This window comes from Camelus dromedarius, chromosome 12, assembly GCF_036321535.1.
Source record: "Camelus dromedarius isolate mCamDro1 chromosome 12, mCamDro1.pat, whole genome shotgun sequence".
NCBI lineage: Eukaryota > Metazoa > Chordata > Mammalia > Artiodactyla > Camelidae > Camelus > Camelus dromedarius.
The window spans coordinates 64,112,790-64,134,884 of record NC_087447.1 but is presented as its reverse complement, the minus strand read 5'-3'; the positions used below and the strand labels follow the sequence as shown (position 1 = coordinate 64,134,884).

The 22,095-nt window shown below is 43.6% G+C and overlaps 1 protein-coding gene across 4 annotated transcripts in view; it reads right to left on the bottom strand.

The window, feature by feature from the left end:
- The window catches only part of AMOTL1 (angiomotin like 1), a 126,624-nt gene that overhangs the window by 70,899 nt on the left and 33,630 nt on the right, over window positions 1–22,095 (bottom strand). For all 4 annotated transcript variants that reach the window (XM_064492831.1, XM_064492829.1, XM_064492830.1 and 1 more), the window contains one exon: window positions 2,580–2,729. Coding sequence is in view for 2 of the 4 variants with exons in the window: in XM_064492829.1 (XP_064348899.1) it covers window positions 2,580–2,729 (150 nt within the window). In the remaining 2 variants the exon portion in view is untranslated. The remainder of the gene's footprint in view (window positions 1–2,579; window positions 2,730–22,095) is intronic.

Sequence of the window (22,095 nt, the reverse complement as noted above, 5' to 3'; positions counted from 1 at the left end):
CAAAATGAAAAACTTAATCATATCACTCCCCTGCACAAAATTCCTCAACAATTAATTACAGGATGAGGCTGACAGTCCATCTTAGGGACTGCTTACCTATCCAGCAACCTCATGACATCTCTGGCCCCTCACTGGCAACCCCTCGGAGTTCAAGTTCAAGTTCCAGCAATACCTAAGGACATACAGTTTCCAGACATGCCGGCTCTCTCTTGATTCCAGGACTTCGCTCCCATCCGTCCCTCTGCCTAGAAAGATGCCTCTCACCACATCTTCTTGGGAAATTCCTAGACCTGCTCTGAACGATGGCTCCAAGGCAACCTTCTCAGTGAAACCCTTCCTGCTGCAGCCCAGCAGGCTTGAGCCCTCCTTCTCCATTGTCCACGCTCCGCTGTTCTGTCTCCGCTAGAGTGATGATCACAGTAGAAGGCAATTATTTATGTATACAAGACTCTAAATTCCTTAAAGGCAAAGATCATGCCTCCTCATCGGGGTCTCCCTAGCACACGACCCAGTGCCTGCATGTACGGAGGGTCAAACATTTAACCAGTAAAAGAAGATCTGAGTGCTATGAACCGTAAAACTGACCCCGTTTCACAATAGTACGAGGAAGTATTATGTTGAGAATATTTATAGCATTAGGATAATAAAAATTCTACCACTTACTACTGGCAAGCCCTTGAGCGAATCACCTGTTCTCTTTGAGCTCAATACCCTCACCTGTAAATTGAGAGAATTGAGCTAGCCCATCTCTAAGAGACTTCAACTCTACAATTCCATGCAATGACAGTTTTGTGTTTTCATTCATACACAGAACACATCATTTCCCCCCAAACCATCCTTCTTCCCCAAGGCTGCCTTTATTTTTTCCCAAAAATGGCATCCTTATCCTAAGAGACATCCAGGTAGAAATTTCACATTCAATTTTGACCCTTTTGTCTCCTTCGCTCCCCACATTTAATCAAGTGCCAAGCTAGTTTTTCAGTAAAACGAGAAAAAAATAAAGGTGGTGTGATATGCTCGCTAGATACATAGATACACATACACTCACACATGTGTATGTGTAGACACACAGACATGTGTTATTGGGGTTACTGTCCTTTTTTTGGCAAGGGCTGCTCTCCAGGATTACCTCCCTCTTACTCTTTTTTGGTATTAAAATATGAGAAAAGGTGCTGGTAGATGACATTTTTAGTGTCTCTGTAACAGCAAAGACTGCAGCCCCAACGTCCATGCCTTCACCCACTCCCTGGGTTCCAGCTCTCCTAGCCAGTTGCTTAAATGTCCTGAACAGCCTAATAGCTTTTACTTCTGGCTTCTTCTCCTTTCAATCAACACTGTATTTATCATCTGTCTTCCTCTTCTAGAATTCAAGCACCAGAGAACAGAGTTTTACCTGTTAAATCCCAGTGCCTAGAACACCACCCCGTTACACAGAAGGCATTCAGGACAGAACTGTTGAGTAAAGAACTTTATAGACTGGTTCCTGAAGCTCAACTCTGATCTACTGCCAAATCACACCTCTGTGACCTCAGGCAAATTACTTGGCTTCTCTGAACCTCTCTCCTCTATATAACAGTCGGGCTTCAGATCTGCATCACAAGACGCCACATGGAGGAAATTCAAACTTTGCCCTCACCTTCAGAGAATGTTTATGGTAACTGAAATATAAAACCAAAGTTCAACAATACAAATTTTTAAACAACAAAAACAGATCACTGAAAAGCCACACAAGATGAAACTGCCAAAAACTATAATAAGCAGGGAAGAACGCAAGGAATAAGTTATCAGTGTGGGTTGAGTTGGGCCATCACTCAGTCCGCAAATACCAAGTGCCAACCTGTTACATTCAGGCATTCTGAGAGGAGCGGGGGTTAAGAGAGTGACGAGGACAGTCCTTACCCTCAGGGCTTAAGGAAACAAAGCAAATGCAAATAAAAATCCACACTTTAAAATAAACAAATACAAATTCAAATAAAAATATATTTCCAAAGGAAAATGATTTGAGGGGATGAATAATAAAAAAGGAATGGGGTCTCACCAAGCATGAACACTATTCAATTCCCTTTTCGTAAGCACATTGGGCAAGAACCTTGAGATCTTTTCTTAAAGTGGTTTATTCCTTCACGGTCTCACCAAACTCAAAAGGCCTCAAAAACAGGCAGGAAGTTTTTACAAAGGAGGCAGTTCTTTCCCTACTGTAGTTTTGAATTTCTCTGAATTTCTGAATGATTTGCAAAAGGAGGTAAAAGTGAAAGCAGAAAAGAAAAAAAAGAAATGCAAGATTCTGGGAAGGTACAGCAGAATATTTAGGAACTAGAGAAAAATTAGGAAATAAATGGTATAATTCTGAAGTTCCTAGATACTTAGGAACTCTCTCCACTGAGTCACATATTAGAATAAAATAGTCTATCAACACTTTGGCACAAAAAAATAAGGCACCTACCAATGAAGAGACAACCAATAATCCAACATGCGATTTTTTAAAACGAGGACAGAGAAAAAATTAAGCAAAAGAGCTAAAAACGAGAAACATAAGATTGTTCTGCTTTTCCAACGCAAGTGCCAGTAGAATAACTTACCAGCTTTTTCCCTGATGTTACTGTTTGCCTCCACCGTCAAAGGAGATGCTTCATGCCTCCCGGAATAGGGCTGAAAGTCTGCGAAAAAGTAGTTGGGGTCTTCCAGAATCTGGACGGGGCTACTGGGGCTGTAACAGGCAGAAGGGGGACCTGGGGGCAAAAAGCAAAGTGCATATTAGTGTCAATAACATCGTCCTGGCCCTCCTCCCTGCCTGACTCACACCAGGCTTTCTCCCACACAAATTTCCACTGGCAGGGGAAGCTCTGTCTTTTTGATTCATAAAATTCCAAAGTTACTATTCAGCATCATCACAAGTCTAGCCACCCACCAGAATGACCCGGGAGGTCACAATAACAATTTTCAAGACACACTGAGCGAAAGCAGGGACGCATTCACACAACCCACTGCCAAGGGCGGCGGCAGAGACAGAAATCAAGTCGCCTGTGGACGCGGACGAGTCACCAGGTTCTGGAAGGTCAAGGTAGGGGCACGGAAAGTGTGAGGGGGGTGGGGGGGACAGGGAGGCCAGAAAAGGAAAACTAAAATGGGAAGAGCAGCTGTCTCTTGGAATATAGGGAAGATACAGAGAAGGCTGGTCATTTGGCCAGACCACGTGTTAGCGGGAGCCCGTCCCAGCCGGGCCCAGGGCACGCAGCCCCGCTCTATGGTCTCTGACCCTCGAGTGGCAATGCGAGCCTGGGTCATGGGTTCCCTCTGCCAAGCACCAGCCTTTCAGCTCCAGGGTACCTGCGTCACACACACACCGTCGTGTGCCTCCTGTTCCAATTCAACGTGACAACCGTACAGCCACTGAACACAGGATACCACGGCAGTGCACTGATGCGGCCCATACAGCGTCGCGGGAACACCCCGCGTGATGGATCTGGGCTGCCTGTCCTCTCTGCACTGAGGTCTGCCTGGGCTCCACGTGGAAGCCTCTTTTTGGCAAAAGTAACTTCACTGACTCTGAGGAAAGAGTCGTGCTATTTTTTTTTTAGTATTATTATTAAAATCCCGGCCCCAAAGATAATCCCATTTGGGGAAGGTGGGTATAGCTCAGTGGGAGACACCATGATTAGCACGAGCGAGGTACCGGGTTCAATTCCCAGGGCGTCCATCAAAACAAAACAAAACACAAAAACATAAAGAAAACAAAGCAAAAATGACAATCCCATTAGAAGACAAATAATGTTTTTCAGCCATCACTTCAAACAGATCATCTGAAATTTCCTGCCAGGATTGTTATCTGCCCAGCCCCCATAAGGCCAAAGCTAGTAGGAAGCAACTAATTGCTCTGTGAGGCTGTGATGGGGATTTATTCATCTTCTTTCTCAGTTTCTTTACCTCTACCCCTGAAATATTATTTGTATGTGTGCTCACATGTCTCATAGGCACGTCTGGGCTAGAGAGAAAAAGAAAAAAATTTTTAACAACTAGGATATTTACCTTAGAACATTAAAATAAATCATGTAGTTGTGACTTAGATCTTAAGGATGAATATAAACAAGTATGAATGGCATACTAAATCACAGTTCCAGCGCCTGTGACAGTATCTGTCCGTGTTCTCTTTTTGGCCAACCTGCAAGGACTACCCAGGAAAGAAATGCAGCCTTTTCTGGCCCTCACTGTCTACATTTATAAACCTAAAAGTCTCAGGCTAAACTGAGGAGTCATTGACGACCTGGATCCAAAGGCAGATCCTGGCCTGGCGTCTGCTTTGGGCAGGTGGAAAATTTCAGTGGAAAGTTGGAGAGACGCACAGTGCAACCTTGGCCACCCGGTAGCATCACCTAGGAGCTTTGACAACTCCAGTACCCCTGCCTCACCCAGACCTGGTCAGTCAGAATCCCTGGGACAGGGCCCAGGCATCCTGATTTTATAAAGCAACTTGTATGATTCCAACATGCAGTCAGCGCTGAGAAGCCCCAAGCTAGTGGGAGAACAGTACACACAAGAAAAGAAACAAACAAAAAACCCACAAACACACCTCCTGCATCCTCAGCCGCTCCCCCACCAAATCAGAGTCAGGCAGGAGCTGAGAACCCACACACTTCAGTGGAGAAAGTGTGGTGTTCTCTGACTGTAGATGTGGGTCACAAATGGCACGTGCCAGCATATGACTGCTTCAGGTCACACCGTCTAGTCATGTGACTAAAATTTTCAAGTGATAACAGAGAATAAACTGCCAATAACCTTGAGGCCTAAGAACATACGTGTATAACACATAAGCACATATGAAACTGGCAAAATCTGAGTAAGATTTGTGGATCGTACCAATGTCGATTTCCTGGTTTTGTCATAGTCACGAAGATGCTACCATTGGGGGCGGGGGTGGTACAGGGTGAAGAGTACACGGAGCCTCTTTGTTCTTCTTCTTCAACTTACGGTAAGTCTATAATCATTTCGAACTAAAACAGTAATTAAAAAAGAAATCTTGCCCCAAAAAACAATGTATGTGACTACATATGTATGGGTTTATAAAGGAATGTGCAGGGCACGTGTGTGTGTATAGATACATGCTTTCAACGCAGAGCCCAGCTAAGAGCCCGGCACTAAGCCGCTCCGAGTCACCAGGGCACCAGGGCACCAACAGCCTGCCAAGTGAGAGTCCGCTCAAGGGCTCCAGCCGCAGAGGACAGGGCTTGAAGGCGGGCAGGGGCTGAGCACAGAGGGCACCAAAGATGCGCCCGCCTTTCACCCTTTCTTCTATAGACCTCAGTGTTAAGAAAGAGCTAACACGCTTCACACACACGCCTGTGCAGACTGAAGGACAGGACACCCAGCTCCACATCAATAGTCATTTAAGACCTGGCGGCCTGCACACCGACCACGAGATCTTTTCCCACTGCTGCCCCCTCTCCTCCGAGGTGAGGGGCCAAGGCTGGCTGTGCAGACGGTCAGAACAGACGTTGCAATTTAGAGATGGAAGAGATCTTTGGAGAGGGGAGGAGGTGCTTCTATGCAAGGGAAAAAGATGACACTGTATTTGTTCTTAGACACTGGGACTGTGACAGAGATTTGCTATGTGTTCACCAAACCCCTTTCTCTAGTCTTCCTGGGGACACACAGAATCTACTTTTCCCAGCCTCATGCGTAGAAAAATTTGATTGTATAACTGAGTTCTGAAGGTTATCAGAAAAGATATGTGCTACTTCTAGGACTGGCTCATAAAACCCTCTCACAGATGAATCGTACTCTCCTCCCCTCTTGGGTGGCCACATGCTGATGCTTAAAGCAAGCATGGGAGCCCTGTATTGAAGATGACAGAGTATCCATCAGGCTATATCCCTGAACGATCAGAGGACCCACATATACCCCTGCACCTGCTCCCTCCAAGAGGACTTAATATCAGCAAGAAATAAATGCTTGTGTTAAAAAAAAAAAAAAAAAGAATTGCAGACAGACAGGCCCAGGTATCAACACTTCACTAAGGCAAGAGACAACCATGTGCGCCACCCCAGCCCTGCCACACCCTAAGGGAACCTTTCACTTCCAGCTCCCTCACCTGGAAGCCAAGGTAAAATGACAGTAACAGGCATCTCAGCATCCACATGAGAGTCCTGGGCTCTGCAGCAAAGACGGACGCGTGGCTCCATCCCCAGTCCCACCTGCACCTAATCTCTCCCTTTCTTATTTGAGCTCAGGGTCTTCATCAGGCACTCCGGTAGCACCGAGTCTATTTTCTTATGCAAAATGCAGGGTACCTAATCTCACCAACAGGGTCTAGGGTATCTGAAATTAAAAAACTGGGCATCAGCATCTGACATGAGCAGAAATGCTGTTCCTCGTTAGCACTTCTCCATCCCCGGAGGCACAAGCTGTGAGAAACCACAGGGGACCCCAGGATACCACCCCTACTCGGTCAGCACCGCAAGGCCTGGCTCGGGCCCAGGACCTAAGTGACAATGCCGGTTTTTAGGGGAGTCCACGGCCAACCAAGGATTCTGCCGGCTCAACACTGTGTAATCTGTACATGGAGTCGCCTCTCACAGCTTTGCAAAGATAATTTCCGCGGAAGGCGCTCTTGACTTAGTAACTTGCAGTCACCTACTTTCAAACCAGACCTTCATCTGAGGCCCGTGGCTGACACAGATTTAGTCGGCGTGGGGAGAGTGGGAGAAGCAACAGAAAACCAGCCCAGGGTCTCCCTCTGGGCAGGGGGCGCGCAGCCCCTTAGGACTCCCGCCTGAAGGAAAGGGAGACATCTGTTTGTGCTGAACTCAGCAGAGGGTGAAATTCTAAAATTCTAGACTGAGGGTTCGATGCTTCTGTCTTATATTGACGATGGCCCATTTCGCCAAGAATAGTCCCTTTTTCTTTACAAAAACTGCATGTCATTTGTCCACACGAAGAATCCTTTGCTTCTCTCTTTACGAGTGTGACTGCTTCTGCCTGGCTCCCAAAGCACCAAAAACTTCCTTCTCATGATGGTTTTACGCTCTTACTTTCTTTGTCACTGTCCAGACGCCTTTAGGGAAAGTGATCCTGAATGAGACTTTTCTCCTCACTCCATAGGAGCAGTAACGACGGCCTCATGGCTGAAGGAGAAATGAATTGAGGTAAAATGAAGTGGGCTTCCTGGGGGAGGCACGAGGCACGGCAGGTCACCTGCTCATCGCTTCACAACGAGTTCATTCCCTGAGATCAGATCCTGAATCCATAAACAGACCACCATCGCAGGCTCGGAAGTCTCCTTCAGGTGTAAACACCAGAGGACATTCAAACTGTCAGGCCGCTATCACCCAACACTCACACAACTGGGAGCCACCAGGTGTTGAACTCCACTTCCAATGACGCCAGTCCCTTGCACATCACCATTTTGGCTATAGCTTCAAGTTCAAATTTTGTTTGGCTTTAGGGCTGTGTACAATCAGACCCCTCCTTTACCTGTCAACAGTCTCGCTGGTCCCCTCAGCATCCCAGCATCCCGTGAACATGCCGCCCTCATTCTCCAAGCCCCCGCTGGGAATGCCGTCCGCTAGCTTCACACTCCCCTCCCCGGGTCCTTTAAAATTCACCCCAGCAGATTTACCTCCTCAGGTTCACCTCCCCTAGAACACCCTCCCCCACCCCGCACTGGCCTTCCTTCTCTCAAGGGCCACAGCAATGATGATCTGAAAAGCACACTTAGCACTTAACATTGACTGCCTAGTAGTATGCAGTCGTCACTTAATACAGGCGGGTGCTACTTCCCCGCGGAGCCTGAAGACAGGCACCATCCATGTACTTGCTACTTTCTGTACATATGTGCTCTCTGCTGGATGCTACCTGCTGACTGATGGAGAACTCAGCATTTCTACTGGGATGGTCTCACCACCAAGTTAAAAGAAAAGGTCCCCAAAAAGCGAGTCTCGGAGAGTTCCCGGGGATTCCCTGGACCCCTCAGTTCCCTAAGATGAGGGAGCACTCGCTGTCCCTGCTGCAGCTGACAGCGGTGCTCCAGGGTCTGCAGGCTCAAAGCCCCCGCTCAACTGCGAAATTCCCAGCTGTCACTGCGCCAAAGTGCAAAACTTCCTGCCAGTTCCACAGGAGCCAAAGCCTCCCGATGCCTTTAAAGACAAGTCCACTGTAGAGATCGGAATAACCTCCTATAACTTGATAACAGAGATTTTAACCACAGCAACAAATAATTCTGTGGCTTCACCTTTCCTTTCAGAGAGCTAAGGAATTTGCTGAGAGTACAAGAGGGCTCCAAGTTAAATGTAAGTAACCCAAGCCTGCTGATTCTGGCAGAACTGGAGGTGTCTCCGGGGAACAGAATACTCTGCTCAGGGAGACAGATGCCCTAGAAACAGCGCTTAGAAGGAGCCCGGAGATCTCACCACCACTACCCGAAAAGTAAGGGCTGGTCTGTTCCCCCAGCTCCCTCACTCAGGACCCCGAGGCCTGAAGGAAGCAGACAGGTCTCGGGACCCTCCTCTGTGAACACCTGCACGCAGCACACACATTTAAAAAGGAAACAGGAATCTCTAACAGCAAACTGTAGGCGCACCGCTGAATACGCCTTCTCACTCACTGTCCCCCAAGGAGCCATCATTTGAAACCCAAGATGGGGGAGGGGGTGGGAGCAGGTAAGGTTTTTAAAATTCCCAGCCTCTACATGACGTGGTCCTCCTGGGCACCGAACCTGAATTCAAATCCTCGGATCAATTCACCTATTTAGAAAACAAGTAAAATCTATACACCAGTCCCTATTTCATGCGGACTCTCTCAAAGTGAAATTTGTGATGAGTAACTTTACCTAAAGTTGTGTGAAGTTTAATTCTGTAATGCTTGTTTAGAAACATCTCTGAGAGATTATCAGTGCGCACATACGCTTAAACTTTAAAGTAGCAACTAGGTTCAGCAGGGCGCTATACTGGGAGCTGTAAATAACAGAGTAATGAGGAAGACCGTCCTTGGCCGCAGGATATGAGGATTTGGTTCTGGAGGCAATGGGAACACAACCACCCAAATTTCACCGAACAGCGTAAGTGCACTGTTAAAGGGACACAAAGCTCTGGGAGCTCAGGAGTCATTTATTACTACTTGTTGATTGATGGAGGTGATTCAGAGCTAAAATGAAAAGGCGAAAGAGACTCGTGAGCAGTACCGGGGAAAAGGAGGAGGACGTTAATCTGCTCTAGGGTGAGGAGAGGGTGCTAGTGAGGAAGACAGTCTAACAAGGCAAAGGAGAAGCACAAGGACTGAGTCACAAACGCATTTGATCTCTTTAAGGGATGGAGAATTCATTGGAGCATGGATATGGGTAAGGAGGAGGATGAAGCTGTATCTACAGACCCAGAATCCAGTATTTAAGAGAGTTTTTAAAAGCACTATAGAGTTATCACATGATCCAGTCGTCCCACTCCTGAGCATATAACTAGAGAAAACTCTAATTTGAGAAGATTCATGAACCCCAATGTTCATAGCAGCACCATTTACAATAGCCAAGACATGGAAGTAACCTAAATGTCCATCGATAGATGACTGGATAAAGAAGTTGTGGTACATATATACAATGGAATACTACTCAGCCATAAAAAAGAATGAAATAGTGCCATTTGCGTAACATGGATGGACCTAGAGATTATCATACTAAATGAAGTAAGTCAGACAGAGAAAGACAAATACCACATGACATCATTTATACATGGAATCTAAAATGATACAAAAGAACTTATTTACAAAACAGAAACAGACTCATAAACATAGAAAACAAACTTATGGTTACCAAAGGGGAAAGTGGGGGAGGGAAAAAATTAAGACTTTGGGATTAGCAGATACTATATACAAAATAGATCAACAACAAGGTCCTACTAGATAGCACAGGGAACTATAGTCAATAGCCTACAATAAACCATACTGGAAAAGAATATGAAAAAGAACATTACTGAGTCACTTTGCTGTACATCAGAAACTAACACAACATTGTAAATCAACTACACTTTAATAAAAATAAATAGATAAATGTGCTAGCACATTATTTTCCTAACACTGCAGAAAAGGAAAAGAACTTAGGTGGTTCAACTTTCAACTACTACCTACCATTTTCCTGACAGTCAGGAAATCACCTCTAATTAAATACTGAGAGTGTTGGAGAACCCGGAAGTCACTGTGTAAGCCTGGGGGGCTGGGTCTACCCGCTGTTACAGAAGCCAAAAGGTCCCCTCCCCTCCCTGTTCTAGCAGTTAGGAGGACCTTGACTCAGACAACTCATGTTCCAACCGAACGTTCTGAATCTTGAGGAAATGACACAAAAACAAAGGGTGTTGATAAATTATCTGTGGTAACAATATCCCCAGGAGTCCAGGAGCAGCACTGGTGTCCATGGTGGCCCCCATCCTCACTAGACAAGAAGCCTACCTGTAGCTGGGTTCCCGGTAGATCTTCACCTAGATTCCTGCCCATTTTCTGTGCCTTCCCGTTAATATGTGAGCTGCCCGACATACGTCCAATAAATTCCTCTTTTGCTTAAGTTAGCCAGAGTTACTTGGTTCTGCTTACCACTGAGAACTTCTAATAGATAGAGACTTACTTTATAGAAAAAAATTAATTGTTCTGACCCCTATTCTAAGAAAACAACATTGTTCGTATCTTAAGTACTATGTGACTTAGCATGCTCTGCTTTGAGTTACAGTAACTGGTATCTGTTGTCCCAAATATCTTTTGCACAAACCCTAGAGAAATTCTTGCAGTCCCCTCAAAGTTTCCTCTATTTGGAAGGCCTTCCTCCCCGTATCAGTAAAGGAAATTCTTACTTTGGCATCCACTAAATGCTAAAATATATACACTGACTATCCGAACGTCTGGAAGCTCTACGCTCACACCACTTCCTCCAGGAAATCATCTGCCCCTCCGCCCCCAATTTTTTATGCCACTCACCTGTGCTCCCATCGCATGCAGGCACATTTATGCCACGACATACTAAACTGCCTGTGAATTTGGTTTTTGCTTCCTCCCCCTCATTAACTCATAAGCTGATTAACAGCAGGGACCGTGTCTTATTTACCTCTGCATCTCCAGTGTCTAGCAGAAATAAGATCAAAGGAGATGCTCAGTGCATATTTTTTGAATCAATGACTCAGTCCTGAGCAGTTTCCAGCACATAATGGGCACTCAATAAATCTACGTTAATGGAATTAAGATACATTTTTAAATAACTAGTTATAAACATATTCTTAATTCTACAGCACTTAACTCAAAGGTGAGTTTGTTTCTTTCAAACTACTCAGGAGATGGAGGCTTGGTAAAAGCTACTCGGGGGGGGGGGGGGGGAGAAAGCCATCTAGTGCTAAAACAGGTTAATTACAAGTATGCTGTGATCCAAATCCTGCAGGAGCTTTGTACACACTAGAGGTAACAACATCACGGGAAGTCTGTAGCTTGAACACAAACTCATAAACTCATATTTAGAGGCAGGTGCTCTTTGGTCCCACTCAACCCCCACCCCCACAGGCCCAGAGCCCGGGGTCTGTGCCCTAAAGGCAGCCCTGGGTTTGTATGTCCTTACAGGTCTGGGAACAGGAGCAGAGTCATCAGACTTCTGCAGGTGTCCACGTACATATCAGAAAAAAACAAAAGGAATCATCTCAGTCCAGAGTCACAGGCAGTACACCATGACAGTAGCCAGAACAAAGGGACCTTATCACAAAGAAGAAGTCACCTTTTAAATTTGGATTTTAACATCAAATCGAAAGGCTATGCAAATATCTTGACTCCAATTGCACATAACATCATAATTCATCCTTCACAGCGATATATCTGGTGTCTAACTTATCTACAACTAGAAGTACCTGGACTCCGGAGATTCCTTTCCCCAGGTATGCTTTTCTTCTACACCACTTTATTGCAGTACGTAAAAAGCTGCACAAATTTAGTGTATACAACTGAATGAGTTTGAGGATAAGTATATACCATGAAACCATCACCACCATCAAGGCCACAGACATATCCATCACCTCCCAAAGCTTCCTCCCACCCCCTTAATTGTGTGTGCCTGCAATTGTGCGCATGTGTTAAGATCTTAACAATAGTACTGAGCCGTGAAAAGAATAAAATAACACCATTTGCAGCAACATAGATGGACCTAGAGATTATCATACTAAGTAAGTCAGACAAAGATAAGTATCATATGGTATCACTTATATGTGAAATCTTAAAAAAAAAATGATACTAATGAACTTATTTACAAAACAGAAACAGGCTCATAGACATAGAAAACAAACTAATGGTTACCAGAGGTGAAAGGGGATGAGGGAGGGATAAATTAGGAGTTTGGGATTAACAGATACACACCACTATATATAAAATAGATAAACAGCAAGTCCTACTATATATAGCACAGGGAACTATATTCAATATCTTGAAATAACCTATAATGACAAAGAATATATATATACACACATATAACTGAATCACTATGCTGTACACCAGAAAGTAACGCAAAACTGTAAATCAACTATAATTTAAAAAAATTTTTTTTAAATCTTAAGATCTATCTCCTTAGCAAATTTTAAGTATACAATACAGCACTGTTAGCTCTAGGCACTATGCTGTGTAATAGATCTCTAGAACTTACGTACTCTGATAAATTTAATAAATAAGCCCCATATTCATTAAATAACTGAAATGTAAATAACCTTTAAACATAGTCTGCTTGTTCATACCTATCTCAGGACCACAGAGGTATTCTTTCGGGTGCCCTGGTCACATTACATTCCCACTGGGGGAGAAAAAATATTACCAGCATGTGAGCGCCACTGCTTAAACGTGTCTCCATCATGGAATGCAGACAGTAAGCACTTAATGTTTTTTGAACAAAGGAAAACAAACAGGATGAAAAACCTTAAAATAAACCCCAAGACCTAGAACGCCAACATGAATGCAGCTGTGCTCCTCAAAGCTCCCTCGCTCACCCACACTGCAGAGAGAGGGGAGCCGCTCATCAGACGCCTCTGGCCTCTGAGCCCGGGTTGTTGCAGCTGAGTGACACCGCGAGGTCGGCCAGGCAGCAGCATCTCACAGGGGCTGGGACTCTCGGGAAGCAAGTACATTTCTTCTTCTTCTCCTTCTTTTTTTTTTTTCAACTGAAGTCTAGTCAGTTTACAATGTTGTGTCAATTTCTGGTGTACAGCATAATAGTTCAGTCATACATATATGCACATATATTCCTTTTCATATTCTTTTTCATTATAGGTTACTGCAAGGTACTGAATATAGTTCCCTGTGCTCTACAGAAGAAACCTGTTGTTTATCTATTTTATATATAGTAGTTAGTCTCTGCAATTTCTTCTTAGCACACTCACCCACCTCATAAGTCAGTATCGGCTCATGAAGTCATTTAAGCCAAACTACACAATCTAAATCAACCAATATCACCCAAGAAATTAAACATCCCTTTAGTAATAAGACTATAATTAATAATAGCAGGAGCTACCATATACTGAGGGCCTATTAAGTACAGGGATGATACAAAAATTATTGTATTTAATTATCATCACCCTATTCCCATTTTATAGACAGAGATAAAGGCTCATGGCGGGCACGTCATGCCCGGAGCCACAACGCTAGGCAGCAGCAGAGCCCCTCAGCCTCTCCGAAAGCAAAGCCCTTTTACTCATCTCCCTTCCCCAGATCCCTCAATAATGCACACTTAATTCTAAACCCTCTTTTCCCACCAAATTCCTTGCATTAATATTAGAGGAGTTTTAATGAAATGCTCTTGCTTGTGGATAATGGGGAAAGGCTCTGGGAACGTTTCCTTCCTTCCCTATGTGCCTGCATATACGAGGCACAGAAGGATCCAGAACTATTTTGCTTGAGTTATTTCTTACAAAAGCTTCAAGGAATAAGAGCACACTCTACCAGCTATATTTCAATAAAAATTATTTTATTGAGTTTAAAAAGAAAAAATAAGAGCACACTGCCTGCCAATCACCAATACCAAGGCAACAGATGAAGCCACCCTTCCCACTCTTCCATGTGACCACATAGTACTTTCATGATGGTGTCTCTCTACTTTAACAATGAATCCCAAAGCCTGCAGCGTGTCAGAGTCATCCATGGAACATGTTAGAAATGTCACCTCCAAGCCCCGACACCAGACCTGTAACATGAGGATCGCCACAAGTGTGGACCAGACATGAATTTTTTTGGCCACACTTCATGGTTGATTTGAATGCAGAGCCGGGTTTGGGAAGCTTGCAATTCCTCTCTGCCATGTAAGATCTCATACAACTCATGCACTGAAAAGGTATGACAAACTGAAATTTTGTAAACAGATCACATTTTAAGCCAAAACATGTCAGATTTGATTAATCCAAATAATGATGAAAAGTTAAAGGAGACAACTTTTTCTAAAACCAACCAGCCAGCCAACCTGCAGTGACTTCTTTAAAGTGCAGAATCCTTTGTGTAAATTTGTTACTTTTTTTTTTTTTTTTGGAGGTATTGGGGATTGAATCCAGGACCTCATGCATGCTAAGCATGCACTCTACCACTGAGCTGTACCCATCGCCCTAAATATGTTAACTTTTAATAAATTCAGATTTGAAGTCTATAGTGGTAATGCCCTATATTTCATAATTACTAACCTGAATGACTGGTAAGGAAATATAGCTATTTAAGTTACATCTAAAATATTGTTATAAAGATACAGTAGGGGCAGAGGGTATGGCTCAGTGGTGGAGTGTGTGCTTAGCATGCACAAGGTCCTGGGTTCAATCCCCCATACCTCCACTAGAAAGAAGAAAGAAAGAGAGAAAGAAAGAGAGAGAAAGACCTAATTACCTACCCCTCAAAAAAAAAAAAATCTAATTCAACATGATGAGGGAAAACAGGGGAAACTGCCTACCATATCACATGACAAATACTTCTAAATCTGTAACTCAGACATCACATAGCCAACCAGGCCATCAAATCATATGAGAGAAGTAACCATCTAATTATAGGGAAGAAGGCACAAAAAGTAACATTACTGAACATGACATGATGCAAATATTATCTCAGGTAATTCTCACATCTCTGAGAATTAGGTCCTACAGTCTCCTTTATTACCTACGCAAAACCAGGAATGCCATGCTCTGGGTCACACAGTGCAGAGCCTTAATGCTGAGATGCAAACTCAGTTTTGACTCCATTGTAAAGCACTCCATGGTATTTAAATGATATTTAAAACCACCTAGATATTTGTGATAGGATCTGGACTCCTCACAACTCCTACAAGTTACAGAGGGTCAGGGGGTCTGTGAATTTGATTAGCAGCAGAATGCAAAATCACTCACTAACTCCATCTACTCATTTATTCACTCCACAAAGACCTATGACACTGGGCCTCTATGGGGCAAGACGGTACCCGGAATGAGGACCAAATCTGAGATTTGTGAGGGAGACAGATGCATAAAGCAGAGGACTGCCCAGCGGTGCACAAATGCAGTAACACAGGCAGGTGGATGGTAGCATGGAGCGGGGAGCCAGGACACAGTGTCCACGTGCATTGCAGAGCAGACACACTGGATCTAGAACCGTGCGGAGCAGCCACACTTAACCTCTTTCCTCTCGTTCGCCTGCTTGTCTGGTATCACGGAAGCCTCTTCAAAAGAATCTGTCAAGACCTACAGAGCCAGCTCGAGAGAAATGCACACACACTAAATTCATGGAGTTCACTGTACGAACGCCCGATTTACAGTTTCTTTGGACCTCACACAAATGGGTAAGGCTTTTAAACGCTGCAAAACACAATTTTCTGGAGGCAAATCAACTATGTGCCTTGGAAAGAGGGAAGTGGAAGTAACCAAACGCAACTCAGAATTTTCTATGTGAAGGACATGTTCTGAATAATTCACGTTAACTCATTTCATCCTCACAACAGCTCTAAGAGGATGATCCTCACTTCTCAGATGAGGAAACTAAGGCACTGAGAATAACTTGCCAAAAGTAACGCAACCAGTAAATGGCAAAACCAGGACTCAAGTCCAGCTGGTCTCATCTATCATCTTTGCCACTCCAAAAAAGAAAAAGAAAAAGTGCTCAAACTTTTTGGTTTTAGGGTCCCTTTTACCCTCTTAAAAATTACTGAGGACCCAAAAAGCTTTTGTTTAAGTGGGCCATACCTGTCTGTATTTACTGTACTTGAAATTAAAACTGAGCAATATTAAAATACATGTTACTCATTTGAAAAGAATAAACCCATTATAAGTTACATAAAATAGTTTTAGGAAAACTCATTTCTAAAATGCAAAAAATAAAATAAAATAAAACAAAAGCAGTGAGAAGAGTGGTATTGTTTTATAATTTTGCAAATTTCTTTAACGTGTGGCTTAATAGGAGACAGCTGGATTCTCACAGCTCTTACTGCTGTCAGTCTATTGCTACATGATTTTTAGTTGAAGTGGACAAAGAACATCTGGCCTCATTCAAATTCGTAGTTGGAAAAAGGAGGAGTACTGGAATAGCCTTGTCTTATATGTGTGACTATTCTTTGAAACTACACCAAAACTCAACAAGTGGTAATTCCTTAAAGGTAGTTGCAATGTAAAATATAAAACCACATCTTGAATAGTCCTCTGTATTCTATTACATTAAGATCTATTGGTCCATCTTTCACTTTGAAGGGAGCTTTCTTTACCAGTGCAGGATTTCCTAACATCATACATTTGGTCTTCAGGAAAATGACCCACGTCATTTTCAGTTCACTGAATTATATGCAAAATCTGGAATACGTGGAAATATTTCAAGTAAGTAATATCAACAAAATCACATTTGCCAATAGACCATGGATTGCAATCATCAGGAAAGTCGTTTATGTATTGGGAAGCTGTCAAGCTCACAGTGGCAAATGCAAGTTTTCCAAAATTCTAATTTTCACTTGAAAGTTCGAGTTTTATCAATGGCAGGAAATACTGTCCATGGATTTTCTTTTTTTTTTTTTTTTTTTACTTTTTTTATTGAGTTATAGTCATTTTACAATGCTGTGTCAAATTCTAGTGTAGAGCACAATTTTTCAGTTATACACGAACATACGTGTATTCACTGTCACATTTTTTTCGCTGTGAGCTACCACAAGGTCTTGTGTATATTTCCCTGTGCTGTGCAGTATAATCTTGTTTATGAATCTTCTTGATGTGGCAGTCTCCCTTTATTCATTTTGAGACAATGTCTACCAAATACCCAGCTCAGAATAACCATACTTTGTCAACTGTTCTTTCAACTAAAGATGAGAAAAGCTGCTCGTTAAGCTCAGAACTCAAGTGCTTAACTTGTCATACAAGTGCTCTTCCTCAGTTCACAGCAGAAGTACATTATGTGTGCTTTCCACCTTGTCACACGAGACACTAAAAAAGATGTACTTGAGGTTTCAGATTTAATAGATTCAATCATGTACCACTTCAACAAGAACACTCTTAAGTGAAATGGGCTCTTCACATCGTGTGCCGGTGAGAAGTGAACTGACTTCCAGTGCAGTCGGGTACCACTGCCTTGACTCATGTGGACGCACCTGCAGTTTTACCCAGCACTGCTTTTGTACCACCAGTACAAATGTCAGTACAGTGGAAAAGGCACATGTGTCAGTATTATTATGAAGATAGTTTTTAGGTCTCAGAAACCCCCAGGGTTCCACAGACCAAACTTAGAGAAATGCTGCTCTATGTTCTATAGTCTCTTCCACCAAAAGACGTGAAACCTAGGGAGAACTTTAAGACGGAAATGGCTGCAAACCAGTCATCACTGAAAATGAAGTTACCTCCCTGCCCAAGCAAAGGAAGATGCCTACAGCCCCCAGAAGCAGGGGAAACAAACAGAGAAGACATACCGAGGCTCTCTGATGTAAAGCGTGGCTTGAACTCTATTTGTCAGATGAATAGACCCCGCTGATTAAAGAAAATGCATCTGAAGAAAGAAAGCAGCCCCTCTAGAAAACACCTGCAAGGAATGCATCTTCTTGCCCCTGAGGAATTCTTATAAAAGGAAATACAAATCAACAATGATATTTCACTGGAGCAAAAAGGCTCCATGAGATTACCTTCAGGAGGTGAGGAGAAAAGAAACTGTAATAACTTGCCTGGCAGGAAGTCAGGCAATCCTTGGACAAAAAGGAAGATGTCAAGACACAAAAGACCAGAGTATTAGAAAGATTTAAAGAATAAAAACACTAGAGGAGAAAACATCCGCTAAATGGAAAGAAAGCATATGCCATGCATTTTGTTTTGGCAAATCTGCTTCCTAAACCATGTAAGAATCCAGGCTCTTCCATTTATTAGCTATGTAAACTGGAGCAAATGAGTTCATTTCTTGCTGCTCGTTAACCTTACAGTAAATGGGGTTAGCAGGACCTGCTACATAGGGCTGTTACAAAGCTTAACTGAGACCATGGCAAGGGCTATGAGCAGTGTTCCAGCACATAATAAGTGCTCAATACGTTTTTGCTTCTTTATATGAGAATGGGGAAATGAAATAAGACTCTGTTGTAAACTCCACTTTCAAGAGAGGATCCAATCAGCGAGCTTTTTAAAAACAGCAGCAAGATTTTCAAACAAATCAGAGATAAAAGCTTTCGGAGTGTTTGGGGTGAGACTATTTAGCTGACTGACAAACAAGGCTAAAATAACATTCTTAATTTTCCAAGAGTTTGGAATAAGGGAGACCTTACAATACACAATGCCTCTGAAAATAAGCCTAACATTGTGGTCCTACTACCAAAACCCAAAATAAAAGAAAACATGGTGTTATCCAAAGGTTCTCCAAAATTCCTCACTTTTCTGGCCACCCTGGAACACAGAAGACTAGGTGGACCTGGAGAAGGTATCAGGAACCACGCTCCAAGCTGAACACCCTCAGCTGCCCGGGCTACACCTTCAGCCAGAAGGACAGTAGGGTGGTTACTGGGAATAGGGGGAGAGGCAGATTTGTCCTTTGTACTGAGAATGACCAAAAAAAAAAAAAAAACTTCTCCTCTCTTTGGCACCTTTGTTCCCTAACTTTTCACTCAATCCACCTGTAGTATGGCAGGATGGAGGTCAAGGTTTGAATTCCAAATCTCTTCTCTGCATCTCCTGCCGTGAATCTATCCCTTTCACTGACAATGGAGGAAAAACTGACCCTTTGTTACCAAATGTGGGAAAGCTTAGTCCTTCCAGATCATAACATGTGATCTTGGTCACTTAATAGATGCCATTAAAATACAAATATTTGTATTTCATTCCATTATTTTCTCCATATTCCTGGAATTTATTTTGGAGTGAGATGAAGGTAAGTAACGTCAGAATTTTGGAAAATTTTATCTCTATACTCAGGACTAATAATATAATCCATATCTCTGAACAGACCCTTTTTTAAAAATTTGCATTCTTTTTTATGGAGGTATAGTCAGTTTACAATGTTGTGTCAATTTCTGGCATACAGCATAATGTTTCAGCCACACATATACATACATATATTCATTTTCATGTTCTTTTTCATTGTAGGTTACAAGATATTGAATATAGTTCCCTGGGCTATACAGAAGAAACTTGTTTATCTATTTTATATATAGTAGTTAGTTTCTGCAAATGGAGTAGAACTTTTCAGACATATTCTTCACATTTTTCTTTTTTTTCTTCAATTGCTTTTTCTGGGGAGGGGAGTAATTAGGTTTATTTATTTTTGGAGGAGGTACTGGGGATTGAACCCAGGTCCTTGTGCATGCTAAGCACACGCTCTATCACTTGAGCTACGCCCTACCCCTACATTTTTCAATGAATATTTTACAGGAGCAAATCTAAAAGTTACCTAAAGTGCATTTATTCACCACTTCACATGCTTCTACTACTCATTTTTGACCTACCAGGCCAGTCACTACCACGAGGAAAGTTAATTCTGTCCTTTACCAAACCTGCTTCTTACCTCACATGCCCATTATCCCCAAAGTTTCTGTAAATAGATTTGTGCTGTTGTTTACATGACTCTCCCTGCTGTCTTCATTTAGGCTCACTGTGATTTCAGAGCATATTTTCATTTCCTCTTCTAGATAAAGGAACACTAGACCATTTCTCTTTTCAGAAACTAGAGTGGCATTATGGGTGTTCTGCAGTGGATGTGATGCTGTCCGCTAATGGATGTGAACGGCATCCACTAGCTTCCATAATTCTGAAAAAACACATTTCCTAGTCTCTGTTTCTATTTTTTCGCCCCATTCCTCAAAAAAAGATCCCAGGCAGTCCACCTTGTCTGCCCTTACACCTTTCAAGCTTTTCCCACATCACCAGCAGGAGCCACCTAGTTGCAGTGATGCCAGGGAGCAGTCCCTCAGGAAACAGGGCCTTCCCAGAGAATTTTACACTCTCTCCTTTCCCCAAACTTTCCCCAAGGGCTCACTCACAAGGAACTTGGTTCTCAGAGCCAAAAGGGAAAGGCCGGCCTCACACCTGCTTTGAGGGGGCCAAATTCCTGGGTCACACCATCCAGAGCAGCCCTCACGGCTGAGAAGCAGCAGCTGAAGGAGAGATGCCTCCTTCCTCCCGGGCACAGGGCCTTGGGAAATGTGCGGGGCCCCACCTCACCCCGAGGGAGCAAAGTGAGCCTGCAAGATGACCTCTGTCATCCTTGTCTTGCTCTGCCTGTTCTGAGAAGGGAGCAGGAAGGGAGGAAGGAAGCAAGGAAAGAAGGAAGGACAGTTCATTAGAAGAGGTGTGAGAGGGCAGAGAGGGGAGACCTGTCATGTGGCTACCACGATGGTCCAGGAGGCAGGTGATGAGTAGTCCAACCAGCTGAGTTATGGAGGTTAGTTAGGTTGAAAGGGAACTTAGACAAGAAGCACCCAACTGCGAGGACCTGGTGACTCTGGATGTGGGGTGAGTAAAGAAAGGAACTTGACAGTTTACGGAACACTCTCAAAGGAGGCAAGAGCCAGGATGACGCAGTGTGGAATGGCATCCGAGCAAGCCCAAACTGGCGTGATGAACCAGATGAGCGAGCCCCCACCTCCCACTGACAGAGGCTGGTTCGATCGCGAAGCAGACCCAAGGTGGAGGAATCCAGGCCTGCTCTGCCATCTTCTCCAGGAGAAGGGCGTCTCAGGCTAAATCCACCTGAACATTTCTGTTTGTTTCTCTCAAGGACAGGACTCATGGAAGAATCCCACACACAGAACCCAAACCTCAAATATCCCTATGGAAACAGTAGACACACCTGGATAACAGCCTGCTAACTTGGTAAGCTCCACACCCAACAGAACCCAGATGCCTTGCTAACCCACCTTCCAAATGAAAGGAGCCTCTGAAACTGCCAGGGCAAAGTAAAGTTCAACCTGACAGAGCAGAATCCCCATGGTATTTTCTCCCCATCAGTCCACACCAGTCTTCCAAGGGAGAAGTGGTACATTTCACTCAAGAACGTGTCCCAGTCCCATGATATGAATGAAGCCCAACGATGTTGCCATCAGACAAACAGGACGAGCATCTCTCTGGAAGAGCACTGGCCATTGGAACTTGCTGTGAGGACAGCAATGGCTACTGGGCACTGGAATTGTAGCCATTGTGACTGAGGACCTAAATGTTTAGTTTATTTAATTTTCATTCATTTAGACGGCCACATGTGGCTACTGGTTACCATAATCAGTGTAGATCTAGAACTTAAAAAAAAAAAAATAGGTGGAGGCCAGATCACATCTTCCTAACCTGCCAGAAAAAAAAATAAAACAAAACAAAACATAAAATTCTATTTCTCCACTGCAAGGGAATGGACTCTCTAAACAGCTCATAGCATCTGACCAAGCTATTTACCAGCACCAAGCCCTTTTTTGATCATCACAGCTACATATCAATGGGCCTCCAAAACATCACAGTTTGTGTCCCTCAGGGAGCCTAGCCCGACAGCCTATCCACTGCAGGAACCTTCTCCATGACATCCCTGCAGATTTCTGTGCGATCTTTACCAAGTCCCCTCAGCAGCAGCGGAACTCAGCATCAGGAGAGGCAGTCCACCCCCAAATCCGAGGATACGCTTCCAAAGAGAAATCAAGCATGCTCAAAATAATAAAAAACTAATTCTGCACCTTAC